Raw genomic sequence first — 17675 nt, forward strand, 5'->3', positions numbered from 1 at the left:
CACGGCATTTGCCTGCTTTCATCGTAGGGGTAGTGGATTGTACTGGGTACTGTGCACATTCACACGAGCTCGGTGACCTACGCAAATTCATCTAAGTTTTAAAACGTTTTTCCAGCGGCAGCCTGCATGGACAAGGGGCTTTGGTGTGGTTCTTGAATATCTACAGAAAGATAGGGAATTTTTGGCAGTCTTGATAGAATATCAACGTATTATGCTCGTTAAATAATCTAGCAAAATGTTATTATTGTCGAAAACTGGTTGGTTAGAGCCATCGTGATCTACCCAGTCCTTGCATTTACAGTACAGATACTGCTAGCTGTCTCTTCCACACACAGATGTCTGATCATTTCTTAGCGTGTCAACTTTATGAAGACATTCAGAGCAAAGTAAAAACGTCATCAGGTTTTGACTGACAGCTTGCCGTAGTTATCTCTACACTAAACAGTGCAGTAGTGTATAGGTTTTGCACTAACTACTGTAATGCATTTCCCCCTCCCCTGCAAAGGCACCTGCACACGGGTCGCGGGTCTCATAAACTTTCAATTGGAGTAGGGCGATGGGCTGAAAAACGCAAATAGTTTTGCGAGCGGCGCGGTGCGTGGTGCTCGATCCCGTGAGCGGTTACGCTTTCGGTGTAAAAAACATTTTTCGTCAATGGGCACGCGAAGCAGACTGTTCCTCACTACGGGTTGAAACACTGGCGTCGCGTGTTCCAGAATCTTCTCAGATTGGTTAAAAGGTGAAAACGTTGCGTTCGCGATGCATTCAGTTCATTGGTCAGAAACAACTATGGCCTGCCAATCAGAGTCATTATGGGTCATGTGGAGCGTACTACCACAGACTGATTTACAAATAAAAATAATTTTGTCACAATTCCATCGACATTTTTGTGACAAAACTCTGAGGGTCCGTATTTTACATTGGCAGGTGTTATTACTGAGTTGCGTTATTCCAAATATCAAGTTAGTAACAAGTATGCAAATCTTTTATACAACTACAAAAGTAATTCAAATTTTGCAAATAGTTTTTTACCAGTGTGCAACATTTTTAACAAATAAGAAAACTTATGTCGGTGTTTTACCTTCATAGGGCAGCCCTGGGTACTATTTGTGTACTAAAACGTACAGTGTTTACATAACCTTGTAATAGCACTTTAAATATCCCGTTTTGAAATGTGTGTGTATATATATATATATATAATTTTGAATGTCATTCAAAAAAAGTAATTAACGGAGGTTTTTGATTAAGATTTTTATTTTGAATGTGAAATGTTGTTACAATAATGCTAATTTGACCGTTTGTGCTTTCCGTAGAAACGCATGTCGTCACTAACGTCCGTTTGTTTTCAATGTTTTGGCGGATATTTTTACAATTTAACTAGAAACGGACGTTTGAAAAAGAACTATTATAAAACAATAGAAAATGGAAAGGTACGTATATGTTTGAAAGGCGTAATCATATGGTTGCTGTATTTATGTAATGTACGTAGCGATACTTAATTCATTGTTAGAATTAGTTATTTCGTCAGTCTACAGCTAGCTTTAGCTGCCTTCAAATCATGTTCATTAAATATACAACAATTGACGTAATTTATTGGAAAATATCACGGTGTATGTTTGACCCGCTGAGGTGTACAGTACGTGTTTTCTGTGTAGTCCTGCTCAAACTTTAAGACAGTAGCTACATTTTACAGTAGTACTAACGCTGCCCAGTCTTTGGATACGGTTTTTGTCCTGGGTATTCACATCTTTCATAGTTCATATGAAGAAATGTGCAGTTTACTACAGTTGTGCAAGCTAAAAAAAATATTAGAACAAGTATTTAAACTGTAACAACTGGCATGGCTATCCATGTGTGCTCACAGTATATGTATTTTTGCTGGCTGATTATATCCGTTCAACAGATCCAGGATGAGTCGAGTGTCCAATAGTAATAGGCTCTCTGAGCTTCCTCAGAGAATTGAAAACAGCAGGGTCAGCATGGTTTATGCAACACCACAGAAGTAAGTTGACAAAGTTAAACTGCCGTAAATATAGGTTATTTTGGGATAATACACTGAGAACACATTCACATTTGTTCACAGCAAACAACCATCTTTCGGGAAGTTGAACATTCCTAAACCACAGTCTGTCTCATCCGACAGAAGAACGAGCTTTTTCGGGAGTCGGTAAGTCCCTATGCTAAACACAATATAACTATTCACCTATGTTTTCTGGGGCAGATTTTCTAAACTTTTCAGTGGTAGAAAACGTTTAAGTATCCCATGTGAAAGACCGCTATCAAGTAGTGATGTGCGAATCATGAACGATTCGTTCTTTTTAAACGAATCTTTTCTGTGAACTGGGTGTTCTGAATCACTCTGGAATATTCGTTCAATTAGTGAATCACTTTTGCGCAGAGAATCACTGAGCTTTATGAAGCTGTGATGTCGGAATGGAAATTCTTTTCATCACCAATACTTATCACCTAAATCCGATCCGACCTGTATCCCTGGACTTCCTATCCACATCTGAGAGGGATCTGACAGTTAACGTTTACTTTTCACATGCTTTTGTTGTAGGTCGTCCGGTCAAATACATGGTTTAGCCTAGGTTTCTTTTTTGGAAAGTATTCTTTCATTTAAAATGTAGAGACAAGTGGTCTGTTGTAAGGACGTACTAACGCATCTTTCTCCAAAATGCGCTATCTTGTCTTCCACTATATATACATGTGTAGTGCGCTTTAATTTATTTGTTAAATACAGTAGGCTGCTTAAGCATATCGGTTAAATGGGCTGTGCACAAATGTAGGTCTATAGCAGTGCATGTGGGATGTCTAATACTATTTTAGAATAATTACATGAACTGCACTCCAGAGCCGCGGAGCTTCTGAAATTAGTCGTCACCTCTCACAGTCTGCCGCGTTGAATATCATGCGATTGCGAATAATATCTTTGAAATGTATTTACAAGACCTAACCACCAAGGCTCGTAACATAAAAACATCTGATCACATATCTCCATTGAAATATTGATAAAATAGGATACCTGAGCCGAGGATTATAGGCTTTCTTTTTACAAATTTAGTGGAACCTCTCAAACCACACATGATGTGAAGGGCGACGAACGCTCAAATAACCTGTATTTAACCAACTGCAAAACATAGCCGTTTTGAATGGTACGATGTTTATTAGTTTCTGGATATTTTCTTATGATATACTTAGATGTAGTCGGTATTTAGTCACACCGATCCAAGAACCATGCCAACCGAGTATGATCAGACACGGGATCCGACAGTCAATGTCAAATGTTGTATCCGACTCTGGGAACAAGTATGAATCGTTATGATATGATAGCACTGGTTTTTCATTGCAGCCTAAGATGTGCATGCGCCTTAACTACAGAAACCAAGCATGCACAGTGAATTCGATAACTTTTTTTGTTTCATGGCGGCCTACTACATTTGCTTGTGAAATTTTCTGTGGAGTAGTTTGGTAATAGTTGAAAAAAAATAAACAAGGTTAATTCGTTAACATAAGGCTACTATTTTTGAGTCATTAAACAGTACTATTATAGTAAACAACAAGGTCTCATCATGATCTAGAGATGGAATTAAGTTTGGACAATAATTCATATTTTCAAATAACTGTACTGAAAGATTCCATTTATTTTAGGGATTCGAAATGCCCATGGCTACTATCAAGTGGAGACTGGTACATACAGTGGGGAGAACAAGTGTTTGATACACTGCCGATTTTGCAGGTTTTCCCACTTACAAAGCATGTAGAAGTCTGTCACTTTTATCATAGGTACTCTTCAACTGTGAGTGATGGAATTTAAAACAAAAATCCAGAAAATCACATTGTATGATTTATAAGTAAGTAATTAATTAATTAATTAGCATTTTATTGCATGACATATGTATTTGATACATCAGAAAAGCAGAACTTAATATTTGGTACAGAAACATTTGTTTGCAATTACAGAGATCATACATTTCCTGTAGTTCTTGACCAGGTTTGCACACACTGCAGCAGGGATTTTGGCCCACTCCTCCATACAGACCTTCTCCAGATCCTTCAGTTTTCGGGGCTGTCGCTGGGCAATACGGACTGTCAGCTCCCTCCAAAGATTTTCTATTGGGTTCAGGTCTGGAGACTGGCTAGGCCACTCCAGGACCTTGAGACGCTTCTTACAGAGCCACTCCTTAGTAGCCCTAGCTGTGTGTTTCGGGTCGTTGTCATGCTGGAAGAACCAGCCACGACCCATCTTCAATGCTCTTACTGAGGGAAGGAGGTTGTTGGCCAAGATCTCACGATACATGGCCCCATCCATCCTCCCCTCAATACAGTGCAGTCGTCCTGTCCCCTTTGCAGAAAAGCATCTCCAAAGAATTATGTTTCCACCTCCATGCTTCATGGTTGGGATGGTCTTCTTGGGTTGTACTCATCCTTCTTCTTCCTCCAAACACGGCGAGTGGAGTTTAGACCAAAAAGCTCTATTTTTGTCTCATCAGACTACATGACCTTCTCCCATTCCTCCTCTGGATCATCCAGATGGTCATTGGCAAACTTCAGATGGGCCTGGACATCTGAAGACATCTAAAATGAGCCAATATTTGGCATGACCTTACAAAATGTCTCACTTTCAACATTCGATAAGTTATCTATATTCTATTGTGAATTAAATATTAGTTTGAGATTTGTAAATTATTCCATTCCTTTTTTACAATTTGTACAGTGTCCCAACTATTTTGGAATCGGGTTTGTACTTGTTCTCCCCACTGTATCTGCTACTAGCCAACTGACATGTCAATCACTTGGTATGTTTTCGGGTCACTAATGCAAAGCGATTTATTTAGCTGACATTTTCTTATTCACATTTAGTATTTCCTCACAGTTTTGTGATTTTTCTTTTTTTCCATGGTCATTTTGGCTTTGCATCAAAGCCACAATTCCACAGATTCTTTGGGAGAGTTGAAGATTGAGCCTTGTCCTCAGATGGACTCTAACCAAGTTGTTCAGCTACTTACACTGCTTGAAGTTTCAAGTTCAAGGACTTGGAAATTGCACAATATGAGTAGAAGTATTGAATATTATAGATATATGAGTGTAATATGCTTATGAATGGCACTAGAAAGGGAATATTCTAGTTTACATTGAAAGTACCTGAAAAGACATCCGAACATCTGGAATGTTTGTGTGCGCTCAGTATGATCATAAATCAATGACCTCTAGAGCTCTCCTGTGTCCTCATGTTAACGTTTGAGCACCTAGTCCTGTTCCAATCCTGTACCTCCAACACCGCTGCAACACAAAGATGTGTGCAAGAATACTGTTTGTGGACTCATGTGCTGCATTCACAACTTAGGGTTTGTTGAATTAGAGAGTAATCACTGGTACATAGGATTTTGGGGGAGAGTGCATCCTCCAGCCAACAACCACGATTGAGCCTAGAGGTGTCTGCCTGCAATCTTCATGCAGGCTGATTGCATGGATGCCTTGCCTTACGGTACACTTTGTTAATCACTGCTATCCATGTGCCGTATCGCAACACAACTAATCATACAGCACGGAGAGTCTCATCTATAACGAGACAAGGGCAGGTGTTTGCTGTGATCATAATGCCTGAAATCCTGCACGGAAATGGGTCGTGGCAGAACTAGTCAGGTGGCATATCTTTTAGCTTTCTGAACATCTCTCATTGTAGGTTAATGATACATGTTCATTGATCTAACCAGCATACCATTTATGATATGAAATGTTACACCCGAAATATGCCCAAAATATTGTGAAAATGTCCCTCAGAGTTTTTTCCCCCTCCTTTTTATAACTGGGCAGACGTTTAATATGCATAAAATCGTCGTTTGATTTTGTGGTTTTTGTTGGAATGTACGGTGTTGTAGGTGTGCCTGTTTCTATCCCTTAAACACACAGCTGACAGCCGTTTTTATCACCACATGGCAATGCAACGCACAAGTTGGAAAAAAGCCTGGCAGCCTAGTCTGACAGATAGATCACAGTGGTGTGGATTGCACCCCGTTGATATATATGGTCTTCTGCTATGACCCATAGGGCTTGAGGCGTTCTGTCAGCGTGCAACCTAAGGGCAGTTCAGTCAGATAGAGGGTGAACTGGGATCAGGCTAACACTATTGGTATGCCACAACCTGGTCAAAATGTACTGCAAGACAATGACTTCGACCACTGCCCTGCTCTATAACCCCCCTTCAAGGATTTAGGGTGCACTTTCAGAGAATGAGCCCCTAGGTTGTACCATAAACGTTATTCATCTTAAGTGCTCTGTTCACAGGACCAGTGGGGCTGGCATGGCTCGCAACAGCAATTTTGGCACCTTTGGTGGTGTAGAAAAGATGAAGGATCCGCGTCCACTACACGACAAGGGCTATGTTCAGCAATGCATCAGACAGTTGTGTGAGGTATGCAATGCACCGTTAATACACACAGGGTAAACCAGGAAACAAGAAATTCTAATCACACGGAACTGTTTTTAGTTATCATCATAATTCTCAGTGAGCTGGGGCTAAAATGATAAGTTCTGCTGTCTGATACTACATTAGCACTTTGCTGAGACCCCCCCCCCCCCCCACCCCACTAATTTTACTTGTTTTCCAGTTTCTGTCAGAGAAAGGTTTTTCAGGTTTAACTGCCAAGTCTCTCCAGTCGCCCTCCACCAAGGAGTTTCTGAAGATGTTTGAGTTCATCTACTGCCTCCTGGACCCCACCTTTCAAATGCCCACCTCCAAAGTGGAGGAGGAGGTCCCTAGGATTCTCAAAGACCTGGGGTACACGAGCTCATTCTGCTACACATGTTAGGAATGCTATTTGTCGGATTTGTCATCCTGTTCATATAGCCGCGTGGGTAGGGTGTACCCTCCAGAAGACGATTCTTGGATGCTGTCGCATCAGATTTTTGAACAGTAGGGTGTCTAAGTCAGGGGCGTTGAAAGTGCCTCTGAAGAAATGAAAGCCCTTTTATAACGCTATCATCTGAAAGTCAACACTGCAATATAAGGTTGACCTTATTACCCCCAAAATCTGATGTTCGCTATCACAGGGGGTGAACAGGATGCCACCGCTGTCTGGTGATGTTGTAGTAAAAATCAGATTGTGTAAGTTTGCTAGAAAAGTGATGTTTAACTACTTTTTTGTTTAAATGCCTCCCAACTTAGGAAATATTATTCTTGAGTGATTGGGTGCCCCCAGCAAGTCCAGCCAGAAATTGAATAATGAACTAGATATTTGAGTATGCGTAATGCCAGCTGATCGATTAAAGAAAATTCAATGTGATGATGGCGGCAGCTACCTGGGGCTTCCTAAACCGCAGTTGACAGGGGACTTAACACATAAGTCATATGTACTAGTTTAGCACACAGATATTGATGTGAGCTAAAACAGGTCTCCTCTCAAGCAATGCGCCACCACTAAACTGAACAGGACTTGGTGTTTGAGTTGGTTTTCCACGAAATGTCGACCATTTCTATGTAGCGTGTTTCATTTGGTCTACTACTTGAAACGTGAATTCTACAACAAACATAGCCTGGGAGATTTTGGGGGGCATTGTTAAAGCCACATGCTGGTCAAGATGTGTCGACCCATGCCTTGGGTCTAGGATACTGACTCCATGTCTGGTTGCAGGTATCCGTTTGCCCTCTCCAAAAGTTCCATGTACTCAGTGGGGGCACCTCATACCTGGCCACAGGTGTTGGCCGCTGTCATCTGGCTCATTGATGTTGTAAAGGTAGGTGTTGATTATTACCATTTTTATTGGTCTGTCAAGAAATGGAATTAATTGATTAATAGCATGATTTTTGCTGGAACGCGTAAGCGGAGCTGGCCAAGAAGAGCAAATATCTCTTACTGAGTGACTGACTGACGACCCCTTGTTAAATAGTGTAGTGGTCAGTGATGTGGTCAACCAAACCAGAGGTCCTGCATTCGAGCCTCATTATACAAAAGCTTTGCTGGCTACAACCTTCAGTAGCTACGTTATAGTAAACCGAAAATTCAATTGTTTACGGTTATATTGCGACTATATCTGGTGCATTTTCAAAGTATGCATCCGAGCATGCTTTTGCTTTTTAGATCACCACCCCTTGGGCAGTAAAAAAGTAGGGGTTTTCACTTTTTCAGTTATCGTCACCTATGTTGATAGTTTTTTTTATCAGTGTCATTCACGAATGAAAGAATAACAAACGTTGTTGTGCCTTGAAATTAAATAGCTTTGGAGGTGTAAAGTTCATCTTCAGTCTCACTAGCAATTGTTCAATTTTTATGACTATTCCAAGTAGTAAGTTAGTAGATACTAGTAAGCCTATTACTGGCTAATAAGCTGTTAAAACGGACAGGGGCAAAAGCCATACAGTTCACAGAAGCAATTTGTGTTGGAGGTAAATGGTAAGAAACGTTAGTCAGTTTAACACAATGCTTAATAGTGTCTAGTGAAAGATTCACACTTGGCATGATGTTAATGCATGACAAAATGATCTAATGTCGAGACGCTATACCGACACTCGGCAAACCTTTAGCTCCGTGGCATATTAGTTATAGATACAGCCTCTCATGTGGGAGACCCGGATTCGAATCCAGTGAGGGCACCAACATTGAACACTTCTGATTGTGGGCCAGTTGAACTAGGCTTGCCTGGTTCCTTTTCAGTTTTTTCTGAATCCAATTGCAGTTAAAAACAATTGTAAGTAGTCTGTTAAAATCTTAGGAATATTTTTGTATAAGAAACCTGTTGCGGCTGATACGACCATGGGCCATAGAATGTCAAAGGGAAACTTATGAAGATGTCTTGGATACTAGTTGTTACTAATTGTTTCACAGATCTATTGCTGTGAAAGTGAAGTGGACTTGCTTTATTCTGACTTCTCGGATGGCAACACAGAGATGGAAGAGGGTGTCGAGTTCAACAAGGTACAGTGGCAATTCACTCACAGCTAGAAAAATGTGTTTGGCCCGTCTTTGACACAGATTTTCTCATCTTTGTTCCCAGCTCTTTCTTGATTATGTTGCTGAAACCTACAACAAGTTTATGCAAGGACTGGATACCTTTGACGATGAGGACGAGGACTACCTCCATAATCTAAGTGAGTAGTGAGGACTTGACATTGTTTGTCATTGTTGTTAACATTGTTACATGTATATTTGTGTTAGGACTTTCTTATCAAAATGAACACAGATTAAGTGTGTAACTGTCAGTAAGATCATGAATTTTTAACTTTTCTTTCAGAGAAACTTTACAATGTTGATGAAGGGCATCTTGCATCAATGGAAGAGAAGTACAGGATTCTGAGTGATGAGTTGGAGCGCCTGGAGAAAGAAAGCCAAGCGGTTAGTGCTTTGAATCTAGCAAGATCATTATTATTCTGGTTTCAACAACTAGGAGTTTTACATGTTTCACCCAGTTAAATCTGAGTTATAAGATTGACAGTAATGTTTAAACAGTGTGTGATTAACTGTCTAAAAATGTACTTCCTCTTCCAGGATCGATTGCTGGTCAAAAGAAATGAGAAACTCAAATTTCAGACTGACCTGGAGAAGCTCCACAGCTATCTGAGTGAACTGGAGTCTTTCAAAGCCAACCTGGACAACAAAGTGTCTGGATTGGCTGATGAGCTGGAAGCCTCAGGTAGTCATGGTTTCCTCAGTCAGTCTGCTGTAGCAGTAATGCATGAGCCTCCAGGATGCATTGTACAGCGTCTTCTACAACCCTTTGACACGTGTGCTAGAAATGTGCTACTCTGCTAAAATGCTCTGTCTCATTCAGGACTACAGTTGGAGACCCTGAAACAGGAGCAGTCTCGACTTGAACACATCCTGTCCACTCAGACGTTCACCCCTGCAGACGTTGAGAGAATCAACTGGGAGAAGAGGGAGCTGCAGCAGACCATTAATAGCCTTACTAAGAACCTAGAGCAGGTCAAGCAGCACATGTGGAACGAGGAGATTACTCTGGCCAAGATCAAGGGAACGGTAAGTCAGTAGGACTCTATCTGTTGGACAATAAAGGTGAAGTGAAAGTTATCAATGCTAAAATAAGTTAAGGGTATAAAACCATTGCTAGCTTTGTGTTAGTGAAGAACTGTCTTCTCAGGAAAAAAGGATCTATTATGAGCATTGTTTTCTCCCTCTTGTGTTAGGCTGACGTAAAGTTAGCTGAATACCACAAACTAGCCCGCCAACTGAAGCTCATCCCAGCGTCTGCCCAAAACGCCTGTGGGCACAACTTTGAGATCTGCACCAGCTTAGACTACGAAACGTCCACCATGGTTGAATACAGAATACAGATTCAAGTAAGCAGATTAGTTCTCATTGAAACATCTACATATTAATCAACTTTTTTGCTGAGATTTTGACTAAATTCTTGTTTGTTGCAGGAACCACTAAGGAAACTGATTGCTGATGTGGAAGAGGAGTGTAGTCGAATGACCAACACCAAACTAAGCCTGGAAGATTCCATAGAACAGGTACAAAAACATTCCAGTTGGTTTTCAATGTCACAAAGTTGAGTTTTAGTTTTGTTTTGGGGATGTTTAACATATTCTCTTTCAGGTGAATTCCAGTGTCTCTGATAAAGCCAATGACTTGAAACAACTGCGAGAGCAAATCCGCAGACTTGATGAACAGCTTGAACAAGACATGCTGGTAAGTTGTAAGTAATATTACAAATGTTTATATATAAAATGTTTACGCAGGCCTCTCTCGGTAAGACATTCTGTCAAAAAGAATTATTGGCATAAATCTGAATGGCCGTTTTAAGTTCTCCTAGATGGCTCAATTTCTTAAGGGATAAATGAAAAGTATTTTTCTTTTGTTGCATTCTCACCTCCATATGACCTCAATACAATGCATGTGTGGATAAAAACATATTTTTTATATTTGTCCCTAAAAATGAAAATCATAGCAATTCCCTTTCTCAACGGTGTTTGTAGGACTCAGCCCAGGAAGAGCAGAAATGGGCAGCTGAGGTGGAGTCTGTGGAGAACCATTACAAGCTGCTGCAGAAAAAGGTGTTCCTGGGTTTGGATGAGGCCCTGGAACAGCGGAAAGCTGTACAGCAACAGTGAGTTTCAATCCTCCCAGTTATAATGGGGGGCGGGGTCTTGCACTCGACCAGAGCGTCTGACTAACATGTTCATAAACCCCCATCCCGCCACTACCACAGTATTTTTCATTTTACTCTGTTCCACAGGTACCCCGTGGTCCTGCAGGAAACAAAAGAAGAGTCGCGAACTGTTCTGAAGAACCTGGTCAGTGTCTTCACCACCGCTGCCAACCACCTGTCCATAGTCGAGGTCAGTCTTCAACTTGCCTTGTGCATATCGTCGTGTTTCTTTCATTAATTGCCCTGATATTGCCTTCTATGATAAACTTGATTTGGCATTAACTTCCTTAATTTCACACTGAACCCATCTAGAAATTTGTTGAGGATCAGCACAAGCGAGTGGACCGGGTCTATACTGTGTTCGAGAAAAACGAGGTGGAACTCCAGACTATGATGGACATGGTGGAGAGTATTATTGCTAAAGCAAGAACCTTGTAATTCCACCTCAAGCTGGGCAGAGTATGCAGCTTCTCATTCATTAACCTTTTGTAAAGTACTTCATTGTTAAGTGTCTGTCTCATGTTATTTTCTATCTGTTGACATAGATCTATCCACTATGGGGCAGTGTAAGGCTAGATTTTTACTGAAGTAGGTTTAGTCAGCTGAAAAATATGATTTGTTTTTCTTTGGATTTTTGTCTGATAAATGTTTATATTCGTAATGTTGCCATATTGGTTAACTTTATTGTCTTTCTGCTACTAATGAATAAAACCCTGCTTAATCTGACAGATTAACATGTTGTAATTTCCTAGTAGTCGGTCAGATGCTCATTGTAACCACACCAATTGGGTAAAATTGTTTGATTTTGTGAAATAAAAAACAATAAAATATGATTAGTGTCCAGTAAAAACGTTTTGCGTGTACTGTGGTTAACAAAGTGAAAACAAGCTGTTAAACATCAGGAATGTCATGGACTTAAATGCCTATGAACCATGCCACAAGGCAAGGCTGTTAGAGCTCCGTTGTCTGGGACTCGTTGGAGGGTAATGATGTGTGGATGACTCCCTGCTGCCTACATACTCCCCTGGTTGGGTCTGTGGTCTAAACATGGGTTTGGGCAGGTTTTCTAATCGATAGCGATTGCCTTTGGAAGCCCCCCATCCACCCTCGAACACACATGTTCCTCTGTCAGTCTCCCCATGTAAAACTGCTCCTTGTCCTTTTAGATTTTCACCTGGGTAATGTGGTAATTACTGGGACTTTTTCCCGTAATATCACCTCTCTTGCTTTGGTTTTTCAAAGCACTGCTGTTATGACGTTTTTGATCCATAAAAAAACTACAACACCAGAGTTATTTATTGGACCAATGCTAGGTTAGACCAAACTGACAGTTATCAGTCTTGCAATTTAAAAAAAAAAAACATCCATTTTATTGAAAAAAAATCTACTTGTCAGAATGCTTTTATTGGTTTAACACAAAATCTTAATTTTTAAAAAATATAACCGTTGCCTAAATGTCCTGCCTGCATTTCTTCACAATTTTCCTGGTTTTAGGAAATGTACCAATTATTTCAAATCATATTAATCTGGAGCATTGGTATAGCCTAAATGTGAAAATTACATATGCTTTTATATCACACACATCACACTTCTTCCGCTTCATCTGGTGCCGGGTCGTGGGGGCAGCAGTCTAAGCAGAGATGCCCAGACTTCCCTCTCCCCAGACACTTCCTCCAGCTCTTCCGTGGGGACACCGAGGCGTTCCCAGGCCAGCCGGGAGACAGTCCCTCCAGCGTGTCCTAGGTCTTCCCCGGGGTCTCCTCCCGGTGGGACAGGACCGGAACACCTTCCCAGGAAGAAACAGATGCCCAAGCCACCTCAGCTGACCCCTCTTGATGTGGAGGAGCAGCGGCTCTACTCTGAGCTCTTCCAGGGTGACCGAGCTTCTCACCCTATCTCTAAGGGATCGCCCAGCCACCCTGCGGAGAAAGCTCATTTCGGCCGCCTGTATCCGGGATCTTGTCCTTTCGGTCATGACCCAAAGCTCATGACCATAGGTGAGAGTAGGAACGTAGATTTTCACCACGACAGACGGATACATCGACCGCATTACTGCAGAAGCTGCACCGATCCGTCTGTCAATCTCCCGTTCCATCCTTCCCTCACTCGTGAACAAGACCCCTAGATACTTAAACTCCTCCACTTGAGTCAGGCAAGTAAAATAAAATAAAAACATTTACTTTAAGTCATTTAGCAAATGCATTGTTTCTTCCAAAGCGACTTAAAAGTGAGGTTGAGAACAATCATAGCATTTAACTACCACACCTACATGTACTCTAAACAGCAATAATAATAATCACTATATTGGTTATTATTATTAGCTCACATTCATGGAAATACAGAATCTAATATATATATATACACCGATCAGCCATAACATTATGACAACTGACAGGTGAAGTTAATAACATTGAAAATCTTGTTATCATGGCACCTGTCAGTGGGTGGGATATATTAGGCAGCAAGTGAACATTCTGTCCTCAAAGTTGGTGTGTTAGAAGCAGGAAAAATTGACAAGTGTAAGGATCTGAGCGACTTTGACAAGGGCCAAATTGTGATGCCTAGATGACTGGGTCAGAGCATCTCCAAAATTGTAGCCCTTGTGGGGTCTTATTGGTCTGCAGTGGTCAGTACCTATCAAAAGTGTTCCAAGGAAGGAAAAGCTGTGAACCGGCGACTGGGTCATGAGCGGCCAAGGCTCATTGATGCATGTGGGGAGTGAAGGCTGGCCCGTGTGATCCGATCCAACAGACGAGCTACTGTAGCTCAAATTGCTGAAAAAGTTAATGCTAGTACTGATAGAAAGGTGTCAGAACACACAATGCATCACAGTTTGTTGCATATGGGGCTGCATAGCCACAGACCAGTCAGGGAGCCCAATATGTGGATGTTACTTTGACACGTACCAACTACCTAAGCACTGTTGCAGACCATGTGTACCCTTTCATGGCAAAGGTATTCCCTGATGGCAGTGGCCTCTTTCAGCAGGATTATGTGCCCTGCCACAAAACAAAAATGGACTTTAAAAAAAAATGTTACTTAAAGGATCTTAAAGAATCTGCTGCTAACGTCTTGGTGCCAGATACTTCAACACAACTTCAGAGGACTAGTGGACTCTATGCCTCGACAGGTCAGGGCTGTTTTGGCGGCAAATGGGGGACCTATTACAATATTAGGCAAGTGGTCATAATGTTATGACTGACCAGTGTATACTGTACATAACGCTGGTGGTAAGTGACCCTGGTATTGGTTGTGTCAGGGCCAAGGAGTCCCTGTATAGGTTGTGGACTGACCCTGTTATGGGTTGTGGAGGAGTCCTGCTAAGAGTTGAGGAGGAGCCGAGGGGCCCTGATCTGGTATGTGTTGAGGAGGAGCTGAGGGGCCCTGATCTGGTATGTGTTGAGGTAGAGCTGAGGGGACCTGATTTGGTATGTGTTGAGGTAGAGCTGAGGGGACCTGATTTGGTATGTGTTGAGGTAGAGCTGAGGGGAGCTGATCTGATATGTGTTGAGGTAGAGCTGAGGGGACCTGGTATATTTGTTGATGTGGAGCCCTGGTAGTCAGGCGGCACTTGATGGGCATATTCAAGTGTTATCGGTCTAAATATCTATATTGTGCATTCACAACAGATTTTCCCAAGGGCCTTGGACCTTTATCAGCCTTGGTGCTGGAGGCCCCTAATGGTCAGGGGCCCCTGGGCCCAGGCCCCATTTGCCTGGTCCATAATCTGACCCTGAACATGTACACTACACATTGTTAATGAAGATACAACATTTATTGTTTATAAATATATGTTGAAAATATCCATTCGTTTTGCAGGTTGAATAGAATTTATTTAGGATTGTTTATAGCGGCTTCTTTTCCCGGGTCACACAAACTAAAAAACAACTTATTAGACAACATTAAATGTGACGAACAGCCGGAGGACGGAAATGGTAAGCACTGCTAATTAACCATGTGTTTTTGTAACCGTAGCCTACTTCATCCTGGATGGATGCTGTTCTATTCCCCTTAATATCAAAAGCGTAGGGCCAGTGGAGGATTGCTGTTGTACGGACAAGCAGAAAAGCCTTTCGTTCTGTCCTACTGACGGTTTCCTGTGTGAACTTAGCATTACCAATTCGTTCCTGAAAAAATGAAGGTTCCGATTTCAAAATGATATTTTCCGTATTTGCCCGTCTGGTCAAAGTTGGTTTCATAAAAAGAAAAAAAGACAGATAGTCTGCATTTCCTATGTCAGCAATGTAAATTGATACACAATAAACTCGGGCTTAGATGTCTTTTTTTTGGCACTGATCAGCTCGTGAAATCTCACACCTGTATGCGTGCGTCTGTTGAACTGTCAGCTGATTGGTTGTCTTAGTCGCCTGTGGCTAGGTTGATCAGCAATACGGTTGTCGTGGTAACTGTGAGGCGCGGGAGATATTGGATCTCGAAGCGGAATCATCCGAGGCTTGTTTGGTAAATGTTTTTGTGTTTGTATGTATTTCATTATAATTATGTGTTTGTTTCGCTAGTTAATATATCTGGAAGTATAAAGTGGGCAGCTATCTAGCATGCTCTGTAGCAGCTCATTTTTTCAAGTAAAACCTACTTCATTCCATTGCTAAGGCAGCGCTAAATGCAATGCTTATGTTACGCTGTGCTGTGTTGGGGACAAGCCTAGTCTATACATCAGTTTGTATGTACAGGCCAATGCACACTGTTACTACACAGACTACATGGTTTATACACTCACACAACCGTTTAATCAAATGTTTTCTTCCCTACTAAGGTTAAGACATCGATCTCCTCGAAACTCCCCAGTTAATGGTTTGTTTTGTATTCTTCTTCTGGTAACTCTAGTCGTTTGTAGTTGTTTACTCTTTATTCATGGTCCATTTCCGGTTCTGTAATTTCAGTTGGCATGCCAAATTCAGTGTTTACTGGGATCGCTTATCACCAATCTGAGTCTTTGGTTTCCGAAAGGGTCAATCAGTTACGTAAAGACTGAAGTATTTTAAGAAGATTAGTTAGTTGTGGTGACACCCCATCAGTAATGACATCACGATTGTCGGACCTAATTAACTAAAAGCATTCCTCAAGTTCCCAGGGTCAAGGCCAATGGCTGATTCTTGTTGTCTCCAGGGGAGTTTGAACTGGCAAAAGCACATTTCCATTTCACACCAAAACACTGGTACTTTGTTGTATGCATGTTTGTGTGGTGTGTGTTTCTGTTTTACTATCATAGTTAGGGTCTATATTAAAACATGGAAAATCATGCAAAGTGAGGACATTTGGCTGCCTTCCCTTTGACAAGGAGCTGTATCTGATATGGGGTTAGGTTTAGGGTTATGATTAGAATTTGGGTTGGAATTAGATTCCACACTAGGGTAAGGGTTAAGTTTGGGCATTAGGAATTTAGACGACGCTTAGGTTATTGAGGTTCATTTTAGGGTTAGGTTGAGGTTTGGGGAATTATTTTGAATGGAACTAAATTGCTGGTCCTCACCATAGTAAAACCTACATGTGTGCGAATCAGAAAAAGCTTCAGTACCCTCATTTTTTAAATTTATTTTCAAGTCATTGTTGGATTCTATTCAATTCAAATGTATTTATAAAGCCCTTTTTACAACAGCAGTTGTCACAAAATGCTTTACAGAGACACCCGGCCTTAAACCCCAAGGAGCAAACAACGGTAGTATTGAAGTAGGCTAATTGTTGGATTCTAGTAGTAATACTACTGCCATACAAGAGCATGCTGCTTTGAAAACAGATGGCGACAGCTTTTCATTATTTATCTTATAACCATTGACTCTTTCCTTCCCTGAAGTTGACACTTTTATGGATGGGTCAGAGCCCATAGCTCCTGAACTTGCAGAAGTACAGTACATTCCAAAATGTGGTGAGCAGCATGTTAAAAGTATATTATGAGATACAGTATTCCTAAGTACCTTTTATAAACATGGCAGTTCATTCACTAAGCCTACAATCATAATCATGTAAACATCAAGACATGAACTTTTCCTTTAAAGTAACTTCTGAAGGTACTTGAATGCTTGCCGCATCAAATAAACAGAGCTTAGAGATCTACGTTGTTAAATGTTATGAGGAGAGACGGAGTACCAGTGGAGCCATTGAGGGAGCTGGACTGAGGAAAGGTGATGGATAACTTCCCCACTTCACCATGGCTGCAGTCCAGTTCCTCTGAGAGAGGAAGGGCTGTGCAAATACATTCTCTCCTTGAACATTCTTCCAACAGGCCGCAATTCAAACCGGCTTCTCTCACTTTTCATTGCTGTGTTCCCTAATCACGAGCCTCATCTAAAAACAGGCATACGGATTTTCAGACCAAGTCTGTTCTCATGCATTTTAACTGGCCTGTATTTTCCTAATTATTATGGCTACTTGGTGGATTTCATTCTTGTTTTTAACCCTGCCCTTCCCTCCCCACTTGGAAGACCTCATCCACTTGGAAGTAGAGGGGAATGTTGAGGCACCTTTGCGCTGAACCCTCCTGGGGCTGTGACCGACAGCGTAGGGCTCTCGCTGCAAGATGCATTAGCCTGAGCTTCCGCTCTTTGGGTCAT

At 41.4% G+C, this 17675-nt stretch overlaps 1 protein-coding gene across 4 annotated transcripts; it reads left to right on the forward strand.

Moving 5' to 3' along the window:
- Positions 1 to 893: 893 nt before the first annotated feature.
- Positions 894 to 11956, forward strand: ndc80 (NDC80 kinetochore complex component). 4 transcript variants are annotated; one of them, XM_010877023.2, is made up of 18 exons: positions 894 to 973; positions 1382 to 1430; positions 1904 to 2002; positions 2084 to 2167; positions 6289 to 6415; positions 6612 to 6781; positions 7635 to 7737; positions 8826 to 8915; positions 8995 to 9088; positions 9232 to 9332; positions 9486 to 9630; positions 9769 to 9974; positions 10142 to 10294; positions 10379 to 10468; positions 10554 to 10646; positions 10934 to 11064; positions 11194 to 11296; positions 11419 to 11956. In XM_010877023.2, exons 2-18 carry the CDS (start codon positions 1423 to 1425, stop codon positions 11542 to 11544), a joined length of 1923 nt encoding a protein of 640 aa, XP_010875325.1. In that variant the 5' UTR covers positions 894 to 973; positions 1382 to 1422; the 3' UTR covers positions 11545 to 11956. The 4 variants fall into 4 exon arrangements, with proteins under 4 accessions (XP_010875325.1, XP_010875326.1, XP_010875324.1 ...); XM_010877024.2 differs by having other exon boundaries at positions 894 to 962; XM_010877022.3 differs by having other exon boundaries at positions 896 to 962; positions 1314 to 1430.
- The last annotated feature ends 5719 nt before the right edge of the window (positions 11957 to 17675 follow it).

Source organism: Esox lucius, chromosome 13, assembly GCF_011004845.1.
Source record: "Esox lucius isolate fEsoLuc1 chromosome 13, fEsoLuc1.pri, whole genome shotgun sequence".
In the NCBI taxonomy this organism is placed as follows: Eukaryota; Metazoa; Chordata; class Actinopteri; order Esociformes; family Esocidae; genus Esox; species Esox lucius.